General features: G+C 33.2%; 1 protein-coding gene across 6 annotated transcripts; it reads left to right on the forward strand.

Annotated features, from left to right (window-relative positions):
• The first annotated feature begins 2,305 nt into the window (after positions 1-2,305).
• Positions 2,306-10,706, forward strand: VIP (vasoactive intestinal peptide). 6 transcript variants are annotated; one of them, XM_008052166.1, is made up of 8 exons: positions 2,413-2,571; positions 2,673-2,720; positions 3,797-3,913; positions 5,751-5,873; positions 6,405-6,509; positions 7,313-7,444; positions 8,229-8,317; positions 9,877-10,706. In XM_008052166.1, exons 3-7 carry the CDS (start codon positions 3,807-3,809, stop codon positions 8,272-8,274), a joined length of 513 nt encoding a protein of 170 aa, XP_008050357.1. In that variant the 5' UTR covers positions 2,413-2,571; positions 2,673-2,720; positions 3,797-3,806; the 3' UTR covers positions 8,275-8,317; positions 9,877-10,706. The 6 variants fall into 6 exon arrangements, with proteins under 6 accessions (XP_008050351.1, XP_008050361.1, XP_021565088.1 ...); XM_021709416.1 differs by having other exon boundaries at positions 7,316-7,444; positions 9,877-10,701; XM_008052160.1 differs by lacking the exon at positions 2,673-2,720 and having other exon boundaries at positions 2,306-2,571.
• Positions 10,707-13,284: the final 2,578 nt, after the last annotated feature.

Consider the following 13,284-nt stretch of genomic DNA (forward strand, 5'->3'; position numbering starts at 1 on the left):
TTGGTTTTTAAAAAAAAAGGGGGGGGGGGATGCATATATATATATATATATAATTATATTATTATTTTTAGTTGGATCCTCACTCTGTCCCCCAGGCTGGAGTGCAGTGGCATGCTCATGGCTACCGCAGCCTCAACCTGCTGGGCTCAGGCAAAACTTTTGCCTCAGACTTCCAAGTATCTGGAACTACAGGCATGCACCACTACTCCTGGCTAAAATGCTTAGATTATAGGTGTGAGCCACTGCATCTGGCAATGCCAATATTTTTATGAGTTTTCAATTTCCTTATCTGACCTGTTAGCATCAATAATGCTGATCGCAACAATTATAGAATATTCTCACTTCTTAATGGAAAAATGCTAAATCAAGACCAAAAGGCCTAGTTTCCAATCTGATATTTATTTTTTTAACTGAGTGACCTTGTAAAAACATCAGTTTATTTATGTGTAAAAGAAAGATCTTGAAGATTTTTGTTCTTCTTGTATAAATGAATGACATTTCTCATATTGCAAATATTACTTTACTATTTGCTAGAGATATGGGCAAATTATGGAAGATGTGTCAAAGTAAGAAAAAGGCAGATTTAAACAGTAAATTCATACTTGTATTTTTTGTGTTGACTGAGTTTTATAGTAACAAAATATTCAGAATAAAGTCAACCACAGGGCGTGCTCTTATTTTTATTTTTCTGGAAGCATCCATAGGTAAGCTGGTTAAAGAGTCTCTTGTTTACACTTCATTTCTTTGAAAGAATAAAAAAGGAAACACATTTTTATAGAACATGTGAATTGATACTTTGAACCTGCAGATGGTGCTGTGATTCCATTTTAAAATTGTTTTGCATTCTAGTTATAGATTCATAAAAAACAATGTAGTTCTTTGATTTAGGTCACTTTTGTTCAAAAGTAATAAAATTGAATTATTTCTTTTTGCTTTTGTTTTTTATTATTATAATGAGAGAAACTGTTTTCACTATTAGAAAAAGCTACTATAGTTACTCTTTGTGAATGCTAGAGGTTTACTTAAACCAAAAAATAATCAACTTTCATGTCTTTTTAAAGAAAGATATTTCTGCTTACTATTTAGTATTGATTTGTCTGTGACTCTCCATCAACTTACTTTGTTGTCGTTGTTCTGAAATTAAATTACTTCACTGAGAATTGAATGACGAAGAGCTAAGGATAAAAAAAATTCCATATGAGAACCATTTCAATCTCTAGTTTGTAATAATCAGGTAAAAAAAGATTTCCTGGAATTAAGCCACAGGAACTCTGGCTTAAGTCAGAGCTGTCAACTGGGAAACAAATTTCCAGACATTTTGAAATTTAATTCATTTAATTTATCTTGTAACTGAATTAGAAAATATGATTACGCATAGCAGGATATTCTTTTACTGGATCAGTCAAACTTTGAGTAAAGCAAATAGACACTAAAATCTTAAACTGGAAGAAAGACTTTAGAGTCATTCCTCCTTATGACACTTATAAACAAAAATGTAAAAATAATACCCACAACAGAAATTTTCAAAAGAAAAAGAAAAAATAGCATTTTAAAGTTTTGTTGTTCATGACATTGTTCTTGTGGCTGCATTTTTACCTTAAACGCTGGTTGAAGGCTTGCTAGGATACTTTGAATTAAAAACCTACAAATGGAAGTTAAATATCATTAAAGTACTATATAAATGTTTTTCAACTAATCCTCCTGTCAAGTGACTGGGTCAGAAATGTTAAAAAACAAACAAACAAAACAAAACTGGTGTGAATACATGTGTGTTGGGGTTGGGAGTAAAAATAATTCTACATAGTGCAAGGACTTATAAAAATGATGAGAATACCCTTTTACAAGGAAGGAAAAATTGAGTCCTTTGAGACACATAGTCTGATAATAATTTACTTTTTGGATCATTTGAAACAATGTATGGGAAAGTGCACTGGGAATTATATCACTGTATACAAACATGAAACAGCACTACTTCTACTGTTTTATAGCATAAAAAGAAAAAAGGCATTAAGAGAATTAATGCTTTTTAATAAAGCATAATTATACACTTATAAGCATAATGCACACAAGTATTTGTTGCTTTCCGCATTTGTTCCTGCACATGAAGTCTTTATTTTCTGAGGGAATCCCAGTGTCCCTAGCAATAATACTATAATCATATTCTTATTTCATTAAGACCAATTAAAGATTAAAACATTTCACATTAAGCTTGGTATCTTTTTTTATTTTCTTACATCTTCAAGTTATTCACTATAAATTTATAGAAATCAGACGTAATGACAATTAAATAAGAACTTCAAGCCCTATTCATCCCATGGCCGTCGCACTGTGACGTCTTTCAGAGAGCTTTGTGATTGCTCAGCCCTAAGGATAAGCCCTATAAAATGATGGATTTTGAAATGCTGGTCAGAGTAGAGTGAAGAGCAGGAGCTGACACAAGCAGCCAACCCTTAGCCAGTACTAAGGGCAGAGAACTGGTGGAAACTGTCTCTTGCTACCAGTACTTCAGCACCGAAGACAGCTCTCACACTCTCCAGGACACGAAGTTCCAGAGGAACACTACTCAGCAAGGTAAGTAAACACTTTACTATTCTTCTTCTTTATCCCTCCTGCCTCTGGAACTTTTATCACAATGTATTTATTTTTTATCTCTCTTGAAAATAATTTTACAGTGCTCATTCCTTTGAAACAGCAAAAAGACATATTTCCCAAGTCACCTGGTAAGAATACAAATACCTTTATTTCCCTTATATGAATAGATTTTCTGAATTATTTTGTTAATAAGATACTTTATTTATTTTTTTACTGTTTTACTAAATACTGATTTTTCAAAATTATGCATTCAGGTAGGGTTTATTTGCTTGTATGTAGATTGCACTGAAGGGGTTAGTGGGTACATTTGTTTTTGAAGTGTTTAACTTGTGCTGTTTTTTATTTTTTATTTCATATGTTGGTTAAGTAGACCTTTAAAAAGTACTTATTTTTCTTTATTTTTAAGCTTAAATATTGTAACTTTTATAGGCAGCATGAGAAACTGACTTTGAAATTCTAAATTTTTATCAAAAAACTACTTTGAAATGAAATGTGTAAATGGATTAAATGCAAGAAACACAAGCTTTGTTTTTAATATATTTTGTCCTTACATAAAAAATGTATTTCAATGACAATATAAGATTCAGAAATATTTTAGGTATTCTATTAATTTATGCTACTAATTGAATTAAGTTGTTCAAATCAAGACTTAAGAAAATAAATTTCCAGTAATATCTACAATTAAGAGAGGAAAAAGATATGTATATACAAAATCTTTTTTATATTGATATGCATATATATGCTCATTATATTTATACATATATACACACACTAGTAGAATAATTATTAAATATATGATACTCCAGTCTTATATTAATCAGACACCAATAATTTAAAGCAGAAGAAAATTGATTTCTCAAAGCGGTGTCCTTAGTCAAAAAAGATACTGAAGTTGGGTGCTAAACTCTGTCATAAAATAATTGTCCTTAGGGTTATTTCCAACACTATAAAAGTATGACATTTGCAATATGCTTGGACCAACCATGTGCCTGATGATAAGAATCCTCCTTTTTATCAAGCACCTGTCACTGAGAGAAACCCTGATGTAAAAAAGTAATCGTATTGCAGTCTAAGTTTTTCTTCAAGAAGAAAATAACTTTTCCCAAATTCTGGAAGAACCTTTGGAAATTACTGCTAGTTACTAAAAATGACCTTGCTTGTGACACCTGTGGTTGGAAGAGCTGATGTAATTCTTTCTCTTCAGAGGCACAGAAATGGAAACCAGAAGTAAGCCCCAGCTCCTTGTGCTCCTGATCCTTCTCAGTGGTCTCTTCTCGCCAATGTTGGCATGGCCTGTTTTGGGGCCACCTTCTACTCTGAGGTAAGTTCCCTGCTGAAGTAAGTTCCTTTTCAACTCACAGTAGAACATTTCTTCTTCATCTAAATGGGAATTTCCTGTATGTTATTTTGGATATGCAACATTTTAAATTTTATATTATTTGCTTAAAGTTTTTGGTTGAGGTGTTGAACAAGCATTGTTCTTTTTCTTTTCTTTTCATTTTTTTTTAAACATGAAGTCAACATAATCATTCTGAGCCCTGGAATTCACATTTAAAGCATGAGACACAGTGTCACCGACAGGTTTTAATAGGTCATCTCCAAACATGGTGAAAAGAGGATTTGAATTTTTGTCCTTCAAAACTAGTTTTATGTAGGTAATAAGCTTTTATCCATTGTCATCTTAGTTCAGTTCAGTTTCTGATGGAAAAATCGCTGTTTAGTTCCTAACCACATTTTAGTTCATTTTAAAGATTAAGCATTAAATAATCAGAAGTTTAGTAGTTTATTAGTGAAAAATGTGCAAAATCATGTCAGACAGAAATATACTTAGGCAGAATCAATATTAAAAATTGGGAGATAATTCACCTACTGTGATATACTTTCCCCTGAGAAAATTTCTATATACTTGGTTTGATCTATAAATTCTCAGTTTTGCTATTTTGTATGTTGTATTCTATATTTCAAATGTATAATAATTTATATTAAAACATTATTTGAAATAAATTTATCCCACAAAAGAAAACATTAGCTTAAATTGTCCTTCCAGTTTACATGCACTACTATATCAAAAGACAAAATAATCTTCTTTTGAGGGGGGTTATTTGTCCATTTCTGATTTTTTAAGTTAGGTATGCTCCAAAGAGTGAATCTTCCCTTAGCTGTTAATGTTTTCTGTGACATATGGTTAAAGCCAGCTTTTGTGTTGCTTTGATAACTAGATAGAGTGGTTCTATTACAACAGATAAACAATCACAAGAACATTGAAGTTTGCATTGATTGCTAGGCTTCAGACCCACAGAGGACTACTTGTTAGTGACAACCAACTGCCACATCACCAGAAGATACACAAGTACCCAGGAACTGGCTCATGCCTTGGAGATTTACCTTAACAGTGAAAATAAACACACACAAATTTATGTTTGTTGGTGTTTAAAATGTGCATGCATCCAAAAATATAGTCATTTTCCATATATAGGCATGACTATTCTTTGTTTTCCAATGTGACATTTTACACCCCTTATTGTAGTTGTGTTAATATGTAAACTGAGAAACTAGAAAGCACCACCACATTTATTGGATTTGAGTATGTACAGGTGAAAAGATTCTCTAGGCTTGATCAATACAGAGAAATACATCATGCCAAGGTAAATCTTTGAAGCAAAGCTTAGGGACTGAGAGAGAAAAAAGCAATTAATACTTAGGTCTTAGAGATATTTTGGACAAATGATACTAAATATCATCAAGTACATGAATTGTTATGGGTTTTCATATTAAATATAAATTTTTCCAAGTTTCTATGAAAACCTGTAAAGTTTATGAAATTTGACTTTACAAAGTAGAGATATTCTTGGTTTAGCAAAGTACACCAAGGAGGTATATTTTGCTTAATGCTCTGAGAGCACTGATTATGTAGCTCATATGTTTGGTATATAAAACTGATAAAAGTTATACGACATCTATTTTAAATAATAATAAAAATTCCTATTTAAACTCTCACAAATCAAAAAGCCATGAAGTCAAATGATAAAATTCTTATATTATGAAGGGGTAATAGTTTTTAAGAGTCTAAGTAGTTTATTTTAAATGGTTTCAAAACCATAAACACTATCTTCTGAGAAAGAAATGTATTATACTTCTAGTGTGCTTTTCCTTAACAGGGTGGGTGACAGAATGCCTTTTGAGGCAGCAAATGAACCTGATCAAGTTTCCTTAAAAGCAGACACTGACATCCTGCAAAATGCATTAGCTGAAAATGACACACCCTATTATGATGTATCCAGGTGAGTTTACTTTTATAAAACTATCCAAGTAAGTCTTATTTTAGAAAATATATTTTAGAAATACAAATGTTCTAATTTTATCTCACCATGAAGCTATTCCTGTAGTATAACACTAAAAGTTTTATGGTTTATTCAACCTGACTTCCTGCAGCTCTTGTATATATCTTTATTCAGTGTCACAGGAATAAAGTACCATGAATAAATAGAAAATAATTTAAATATATTGTATTTTTCATACCAGCATTTCTTAAAAATAGCCTTATTCTACTAGAGAGCAATATTGAAATAAACTTCTATAAAAGCTTGTTTCTTTAATTTTTCAAAGTCTTGGTCTAGAAATATAGAATATATCTTGATATAAGTGACTAGACAATATCTCTTGTTTGGGTGTCAGGAAACCTGCTTTTTGGATTTGAGTCTTAATGAGAAACATTTATAATAAGCCCACACATTTCTTTGTTATTTAATAAGCTATACTAATATCATAGAAAACCATTTAAAATAATACCTACTTTGTCTTTCTTATTTTAGAAATGCCAGACATGCTGATGGAGTTTTCACCAGTGACTACAGTAGACTCTTGGGTCAAATTTCTGCCAAAAAATACCTTGAGTCCCTTATGGGAAAACGAGTTAGGTAAAGATAACTTATTATTTTTTTTATCAAACATGTTACCATTACTTAATCTGCAAATTATATTTTTACTCTTAACAAGTAGTTTGCCTTATTTAAAATTGATAATTTTTGATAACATTTAATTTAGTGAAATACAAAAGCTTATATTGTTGACTAAAATATACCAGGCCCATGGATTAAAGAAATACAGTTTTTTAGTAATATTCTGCTCATTGATTCCAGACACATTTTTTAAAGTAGTAATTGGTTACAGATTTGCAATTAAATTGAATGAGTCAGTAAAAATTAACAAGAAATAGTATAAACTTGAAGCAAAGTTTAAGACTAGATATGGTACTTACTTTTTATTTCCTGAGCAAACCAAATGCTAGAGGATAAAATGGCTAGTAGCTGAATATTTAGATGACTCTGCTCAGGGTAGTATGGTTTCTAAGGAGGCATTTATTTTTTTAAAAAAGAATTCCTCCCAATGACTGAATGCAAATTCAGCTATTCTCCATTTTTTGGACAAATTATTTGCTCACTTTTATAGACATGTCCTAAGAGTCCAAAATCATGCCTAATGTTGCTCACTTTTATAGACATGTCCTAAGACAGTCCAAAATCATGCCAAAATGCATCCCTGCATTCTGAATTTGCATCCCTTATCTTTAGGTTAGCAATAATTTTCCTCAGTCTTTCTATGATAGATATGAGTTGAGTGTTGAAATCCTTTCTATTGGACTCCAAGAAATTTGAGACATTTTGTACATTTGCCATTTCTTATAAAAGCTCTTTAATTTCCTTTTTCTCACATCCTTTAGCAGTAACATCTCAGAAGATCCTGTACCAATCAAACGTCATTCAGATGCAGTCTTCACTGACAATTATACCCGCCTTAGGAAACAAATGGCTGTAAAGAAATACTTGAACTCGATTCTGAATGGAAAGAGGAGGTAAAGAAAAAGAAACTTGTTAAAATGAGAAATTATAAATGACTTTCAAAATATAAACTACATAGGAAGACAAATCTCTATTTCACTATCTATCAATACTTTGTGAAGTAGTTGGCTGACATTAGACTACCCCAGAGAATTTTTAAAATATTGATGTCTGTACTTGACCCAAAACCAACTGCCAGGAAGTCAGTGCCTTTGAAGATGTGGCCCTAGACATAGGTATTTTTAAAGAGTTCTCCAATTTATTCGATTGTGCCGCCAGGGTTAAAATTGATGACTATGGAGCCATTAAGTATGAAGTTGGAAATTGTTTTTTTTGTCAAAAATGATAATCTTGAAAACAGTCAATTATCAACTTGTTAATACATGAAACTCCCTCCATGTGTATATTCAATATCATTTTTAATCATACTAAACCATTAGATATTTTGTATATATAAAGTCCATAAAACCTATATCTCTCTATGGAGTGTAAATATTGGGCACAATATATAGTTAGTGGAGTGCTCTCTCTTTTTATTTCAACCATTTTTGTTTACATGGTAAGTATTAAGGATTATTCTTCTGGGTAAGATCAGACAAGATGACCTTTGCCCACATGATTATAATTTTATAACAATAATTGTAGATACCCTAAGATTAAGAAGCAACTTATTGGTAAAAACAAACCTTAAAAATAATTGTTTAGCCCCAGTATACTGCACATAGAACATCACAGTCATCTTAGAATGTCTCTCATCCAAGAGCCTTAACATGCACCATTGTTTTCCCCGGTCTGCAGCAGTGAGGGAGAGTCTCCCGACTTTCCTGAAGAGTTAGAAAAATGACGAATAAACTCTTTGGAGCAAAGCTGATGACAACTTCCCAGCGGTGGGTATATTTGTTCATTTCTTATAGCAGTTACTCAACTATGACTCTTATCAAGGTAGGAGTAAGGAACATTTTAAGGTTAAGTAATTTCTCATCATGAGATTTCATCTATGAAAAGCACTATTTCCTATATAGACCTCAATCTAGTAAACAGCTTAAAGTGATTCCTGCAATGTTTCTATCACATAAAAGAGAACACTCACAATGAACAAACAGTTTGGCATCTGAATAGTCCTCCTAGTTTTCTCAGTTATTTCTATCCTTGTGTCAAGATTAAAAAATGGAGTCTGACTCACACTGATGAGAAAGTGTGACATTCTTTTTTGAGGATCAAGTCATGCTGCTTTTATTAATTTAAGGTTTATTCCCTGGTAGCACTTCATTTAACTCAGTACAGGGAAATACTACCAAACAACAGCATGGTTTATTATGAAAATACCGACAGCCTAATCTAATTGTATTCCTTGAAAGATGGCAAATTTCATGCAGCAAAAGTAAAATGTAGCTTGTTTTACCTACAAAGTAAGTGTCGGCATTATGACCCTAATAGCATTCACAGCAAAATATTTTATGAGTAGGGAAAACATACATAGTATTTTTTATTTGTGATGAATAAGCTTCTTATCAAAATTGATTTTATATAATTATGGGTTCAAGACATCTATCTTTCCTGAGTTATGTTATATTAATATTTACATTATTTCATACAAGCCTGTAATGCTTGGCAAGTGTTTAAAGAAATTTTATGTCATCGCTGTATCAAAAGTTAGTTAATTTTCCTCTAAAATGCAGAGTATATATGTTTGACTGTGGGCTATGTGGTTTTTGTTGTAACGAGTTAATTCTGCTATTGTAGCATGGAAGCAACCACAGATCTATGTAAAACAGATAGAAGTAGCCGTCTGCCAATAAAACTTTATTCATAAATTCTGAAGGTGGACCAAATTCCAGGTGGCCCTCCTAGGTCAAGGAGATTGAAGTCACCCTGTACTCAGACTAAAGGCAATTGATGGTCTTATCTTAGTTTCTGGTGTGGTTATCTATGGTTTTCAAGAAAGTCTTCAAGAGTAGACATGGTGTCTGGGGAGAGAGTTAGTCACATCTAACTTCTCGAAATTTTTTTTTATAAGAACAAGACTTCTCCATCAAATTAGGAAATACAATAGGCACTATAATAAAAAGGGGAATTGATTAATCACTCAATCCTTTCTAAGTTGGAAATTTGTTCATGAGATTCCAGCCTCCTTTTGCATTTTGAATAGGTGGCTGTGCACAAATTATTTGAATGGGAAATTCTATGGGTCATCCATTTATGCAATTACAAGTGAATAATTATTAATGACTAATTAGAGAGTCTCTTCACGTTTCAGTTCCTTTCTGATAATCAGTCTTCTGGAAGGTGCTCTCTTGATATATCCCAGAACATGATCCCTTGCCACAGGCTGTTAACCAGAGAAAAAGAAAAATATATGTTTTCAAATGAGTAAATGAGTGAATAAAACTAAGATCCTGTATATAAAAATATTTTATACTTAAAGCGACAATTCTTTCTTTTTCAGAATTCTTGAAGGAAAATGATAGACAAAGTTATTAAATTTTGAGTTCTACATACGTAGTTCAAGAAAACAACTTCAATATCAAAACCAAATACAATATATTGTGTTGTGAATGTTGTGATTTATTTTATCTAATGTAATAAATGTGATGTTTACATTGTAAATATTATTTGAGAGTTCTACATTTTGTCTTTAACTCATAAAAGCCTGTAATTTCATATGCTGTATATCCTTTCTAACAAATAATATATTTAATGATAAGTAAATACTAGGTTAATTCCAATTATATGAGACTTTTTGAAAGAGTAGTAATAGAGCAAAATTGATGTGTTTATTTATAGAGTGTACTTAAGTATTCAGAACAGATCATCAGTGTGTCTAAACTGGATTAATAAGCAGACAGAATGCTGTGTTAAATGAACCTCATCATGTCTAAGAGGATAACAACGAAGAGAAAAAGACATTCTTCAAAAAAAGATTTTCAGAAATTCTCATGTGTTTCCACATTTGTAGGTAACCTCTATTTTTAATGGGATTTAAAATCTCAAATTTGGATTGCTAATCACCAAAGGCTTTCTCTGGATCTAGTGTTTCAGTTAAGGAAAAGGACCTCTATTTCTGACATTAGACTTTCCCTCTATGCTTGTGTTAAGTACATATAGAATGTAAACTGAATTGAATACATGTTTTTCATTAATAAATATTTTCTCCATCATCTCTCAGAATAATGCTTTGGTCAATGAAAGTATATTTGGAGACATAACTATTTTTCCAAAGTGATTGTGAGAAATCAAATATAGAAAATAAAGACCTTTGATTATCATTGCAGATAATGTTCTTTTGTGCTATTTTTTAAATGATTCAGTAGTAAATCACTTTAGCTTTGAGGTTCCAGGCACTATATGATTTATGTGTTATTTAAGGCATTTGATCATGTGCAAATACTAAAGCAATGGTGACTTAAATAAGAAAGAAATTTCTTTCTCACATAATAAAGCCAGAAGTAATATATCAAGAATTATTTGATAGTTCTGCTCTGTGAAGTCCTTGATAACCTAAATCCTTCCCAGCTCATCCCTTATCTCCTAGGGTGTTGGCCTTTTCTTCATAATAAAAAATTGACTCTAGAGTTCCAGCCATCATATCAGCATTCCAGGAAACAGGATGAAGGAAGGAACATAGAAGAAAAGATCAAATGTTACATGTTGGTTCTTTTTGGGCTGATATCTTGCACTGTCATCCCTTTGGCTAGATCATAGTCTTATGGCCACAGTCATTTGCAAGAGAGGCTGGAAAATGTAGTGTGATTTTGGTTTGTTTTATTTCTCTGTGTGTCATGTACCCAGTTTAAAACTAGGACTCTATTAATGTAATACAAGGAAAATAAATTTATGTAGAATTTTTTTAGTCCAAGGCTATGGATCTTGCATTCTCGCCTTAAAGAAACATTTTTTTTTTAAAGTGGGAGTCAGGCTCTAACCATTAATGAAGAAACATTATCATCACTGGGCAACACTTTGCTGGGTTTCTTTTGCAACAATTAGAACAAAAGGCTACATTAGGAGAGACTAGAACTCCCAGGACAATGCTTTGCTGGGTTTCTTTTGCAGCAATTAGAACAAAAGGCTACATTAGGAGAGTTTAGAACTACCAGTGCTTTCAAAGCAGTTTATTCAAGTTGAAGTGAATTGGACTTTTTGTGTCCTTTGTTCATATCTGATTCCACAAGTTATTAAATATGTATTAAGCAACTTTTTAATGAGAAGCACTGCAGTGAAAACAGAAAATTTATAGGTGTTACTCTCACATAGGAGCTTTTAAAGATCAAATGAGGGCATACTGTGAATGTGAAACTAAAGAGATTTAATTTAATTTTTTTAAGTGAATTTTAAAAATTTATTTCCTATTTCTTCGAGAGAGAGCTATTGGGTAACTCTGGTGTGCTATGTAGATATCTGAGAGAGTGTTTTGGTCTGAGAGAACAGCTAGTGCAATTGAACAGTCCTGGGACATTCCAGAAACAAGAAAGTCCATGTGTCTGGAACAGTGTGAGCTGGACAGGGACCAAGTAGGAGAGGAGGCCAAAGAAGTTACTAAGGACTGGATTTTGTAGAGCCTCAGAGGCCACTGTAAGGACTTAAAATGTAAAATGAGGAAATATTGAAGTGTTTTGGGCAAGGGTGGGATTTTTACAGGCTCGTTGGATACTCTCTTAGGAAGAGTGTGAAAGAGTACTAAGGGTGGAAGCAGCAAGAAAAATAAGGAGGTATGTGCAATAAATTAGGTGGCAGATGATGGTGGCCACCAGGGCATAAGTTCTGGAGATAGTGAGAGGGGGAGTCTCAAAACGTCATGAAAGAAGAGTCAAGTTTTTGCTGGTAGATTGAAAGTAGGAAGGAGAACAGTGTAGAATGATTCCAGGTTGAATCGCCTGGGTCACCTGAAGGATAGAATCTGTCATAAGTGAGATAGAGAAGACTGGGAGGAACAAGGCTTCAGGGAAAGATGAGAAGTTAATTCTGGACATGTTAAAGCTGGTGTACGGTAGTGAGTTGGAAATAGACATGAAGAGATGTCCGGTTGCAGATAGGTAGTTGGAAGACTTCAGTATTTAAATGGGATTTTAAAATACAAGACTGCCAGGGGTGAGGGGGGTGCACATTTCATCAGTAAGGGTACCTGATCACAAACCTGGTAAAGTGGGAATCAAAGTGAGGCCCTAACATTATCTGTACAATGATCATTTGTATACCCTAACCCTGAATTGTACTCCACAAAGTAAAAATTTTTAAAAAGTTACAAGGCTGGATGAGATCACCAAGAGACTGAATGCTGTTAAAAGCAACAGGCCGGACATGGTGGCTCAAGCCTGCAATCCCAGAATTTTGGGAGGCTGAGGTGAGAAGATTGCCTGAGCCTATGGGTTCAAGAATAGCCTGGGCAACTTGGTGAGATCTCATCTCTACAATAAATAAAAAATTAGCCGGGTGTGGTAGCGCACACCTGTAGTTCCACCTACTTGGAAGGCTGAGGTAGAAGGATCATCTGAATCCAGCATGCCGACCCTGGGTTGGCCGTAAGCATGTGTGCCACTGCACTCCAGCCTAGGTAGTGGAGTGAGATGCCAATTCAAAAAACAAAAACAAAAAAACCTCAACACATAATCTCTGGGTGCTTTCATTTCCTAGGGCTGCCATAACAAAGCACAATAGACTATGTGACTCAAATGCAAAAGTGTATTTTCTTACAGTACTGGAGGCTAAATGTCTGAAAGCATGGTGTCTTTGGGCAGGTTCCTTTTGAGAGCTGCAAGTAAGAATCTGATCCATCTCTCTACACTGGCTTCAGGTACTTTGCTGGCAATCTTTGGTTGGCAGAAGTGTCACTTCTGTCTCTGCCTTGATCTTCACG

The sequence above is a fragment of the Carlito syrichta genome, unplaced genomic scaffold (genome assembly GCF_000164805.1).
Source record: "Carlito syrichta isolate Samal-C Ts95f unplaced genomic scaffold, Tarsius_syrichta-2.0.1 Scaffold68780, whole genome shotgun sequence".
Lineage (NCBI taxonomy): Eukaryota > Metazoa > Chordata > Mammalia > Primates > Tarsiidae > Carlito > Carlito syrichta.

What these genes read in the sequence shown, in the direction of transcription:
- VIP (XM_008052160.1), top strand. Translation starts at nt 3,807, where the DNA reads ATGGAAACCAGAAGTAAGCCCCAGCTCCTTGTGCTCCTGATCCTTCTC. An exon ending in GGGCCACCTTCTACTCTGAG is followed by an intron (nt 3,914 to 5,750) that starts GTAAGTTCCCTG and finishes TTTCCTTAACAG; the next exon opens with GGTGGGTGACAGAATGCCTT. An exon ending in CCCTATTATGATGTATCCAG is followed by an intron (nt 5,874 to 6,404) that starts GTGAGTTTACTT and finishes TTCTTATTTTAG; the next exon opens with AAATGCCAGACATGCTGATG.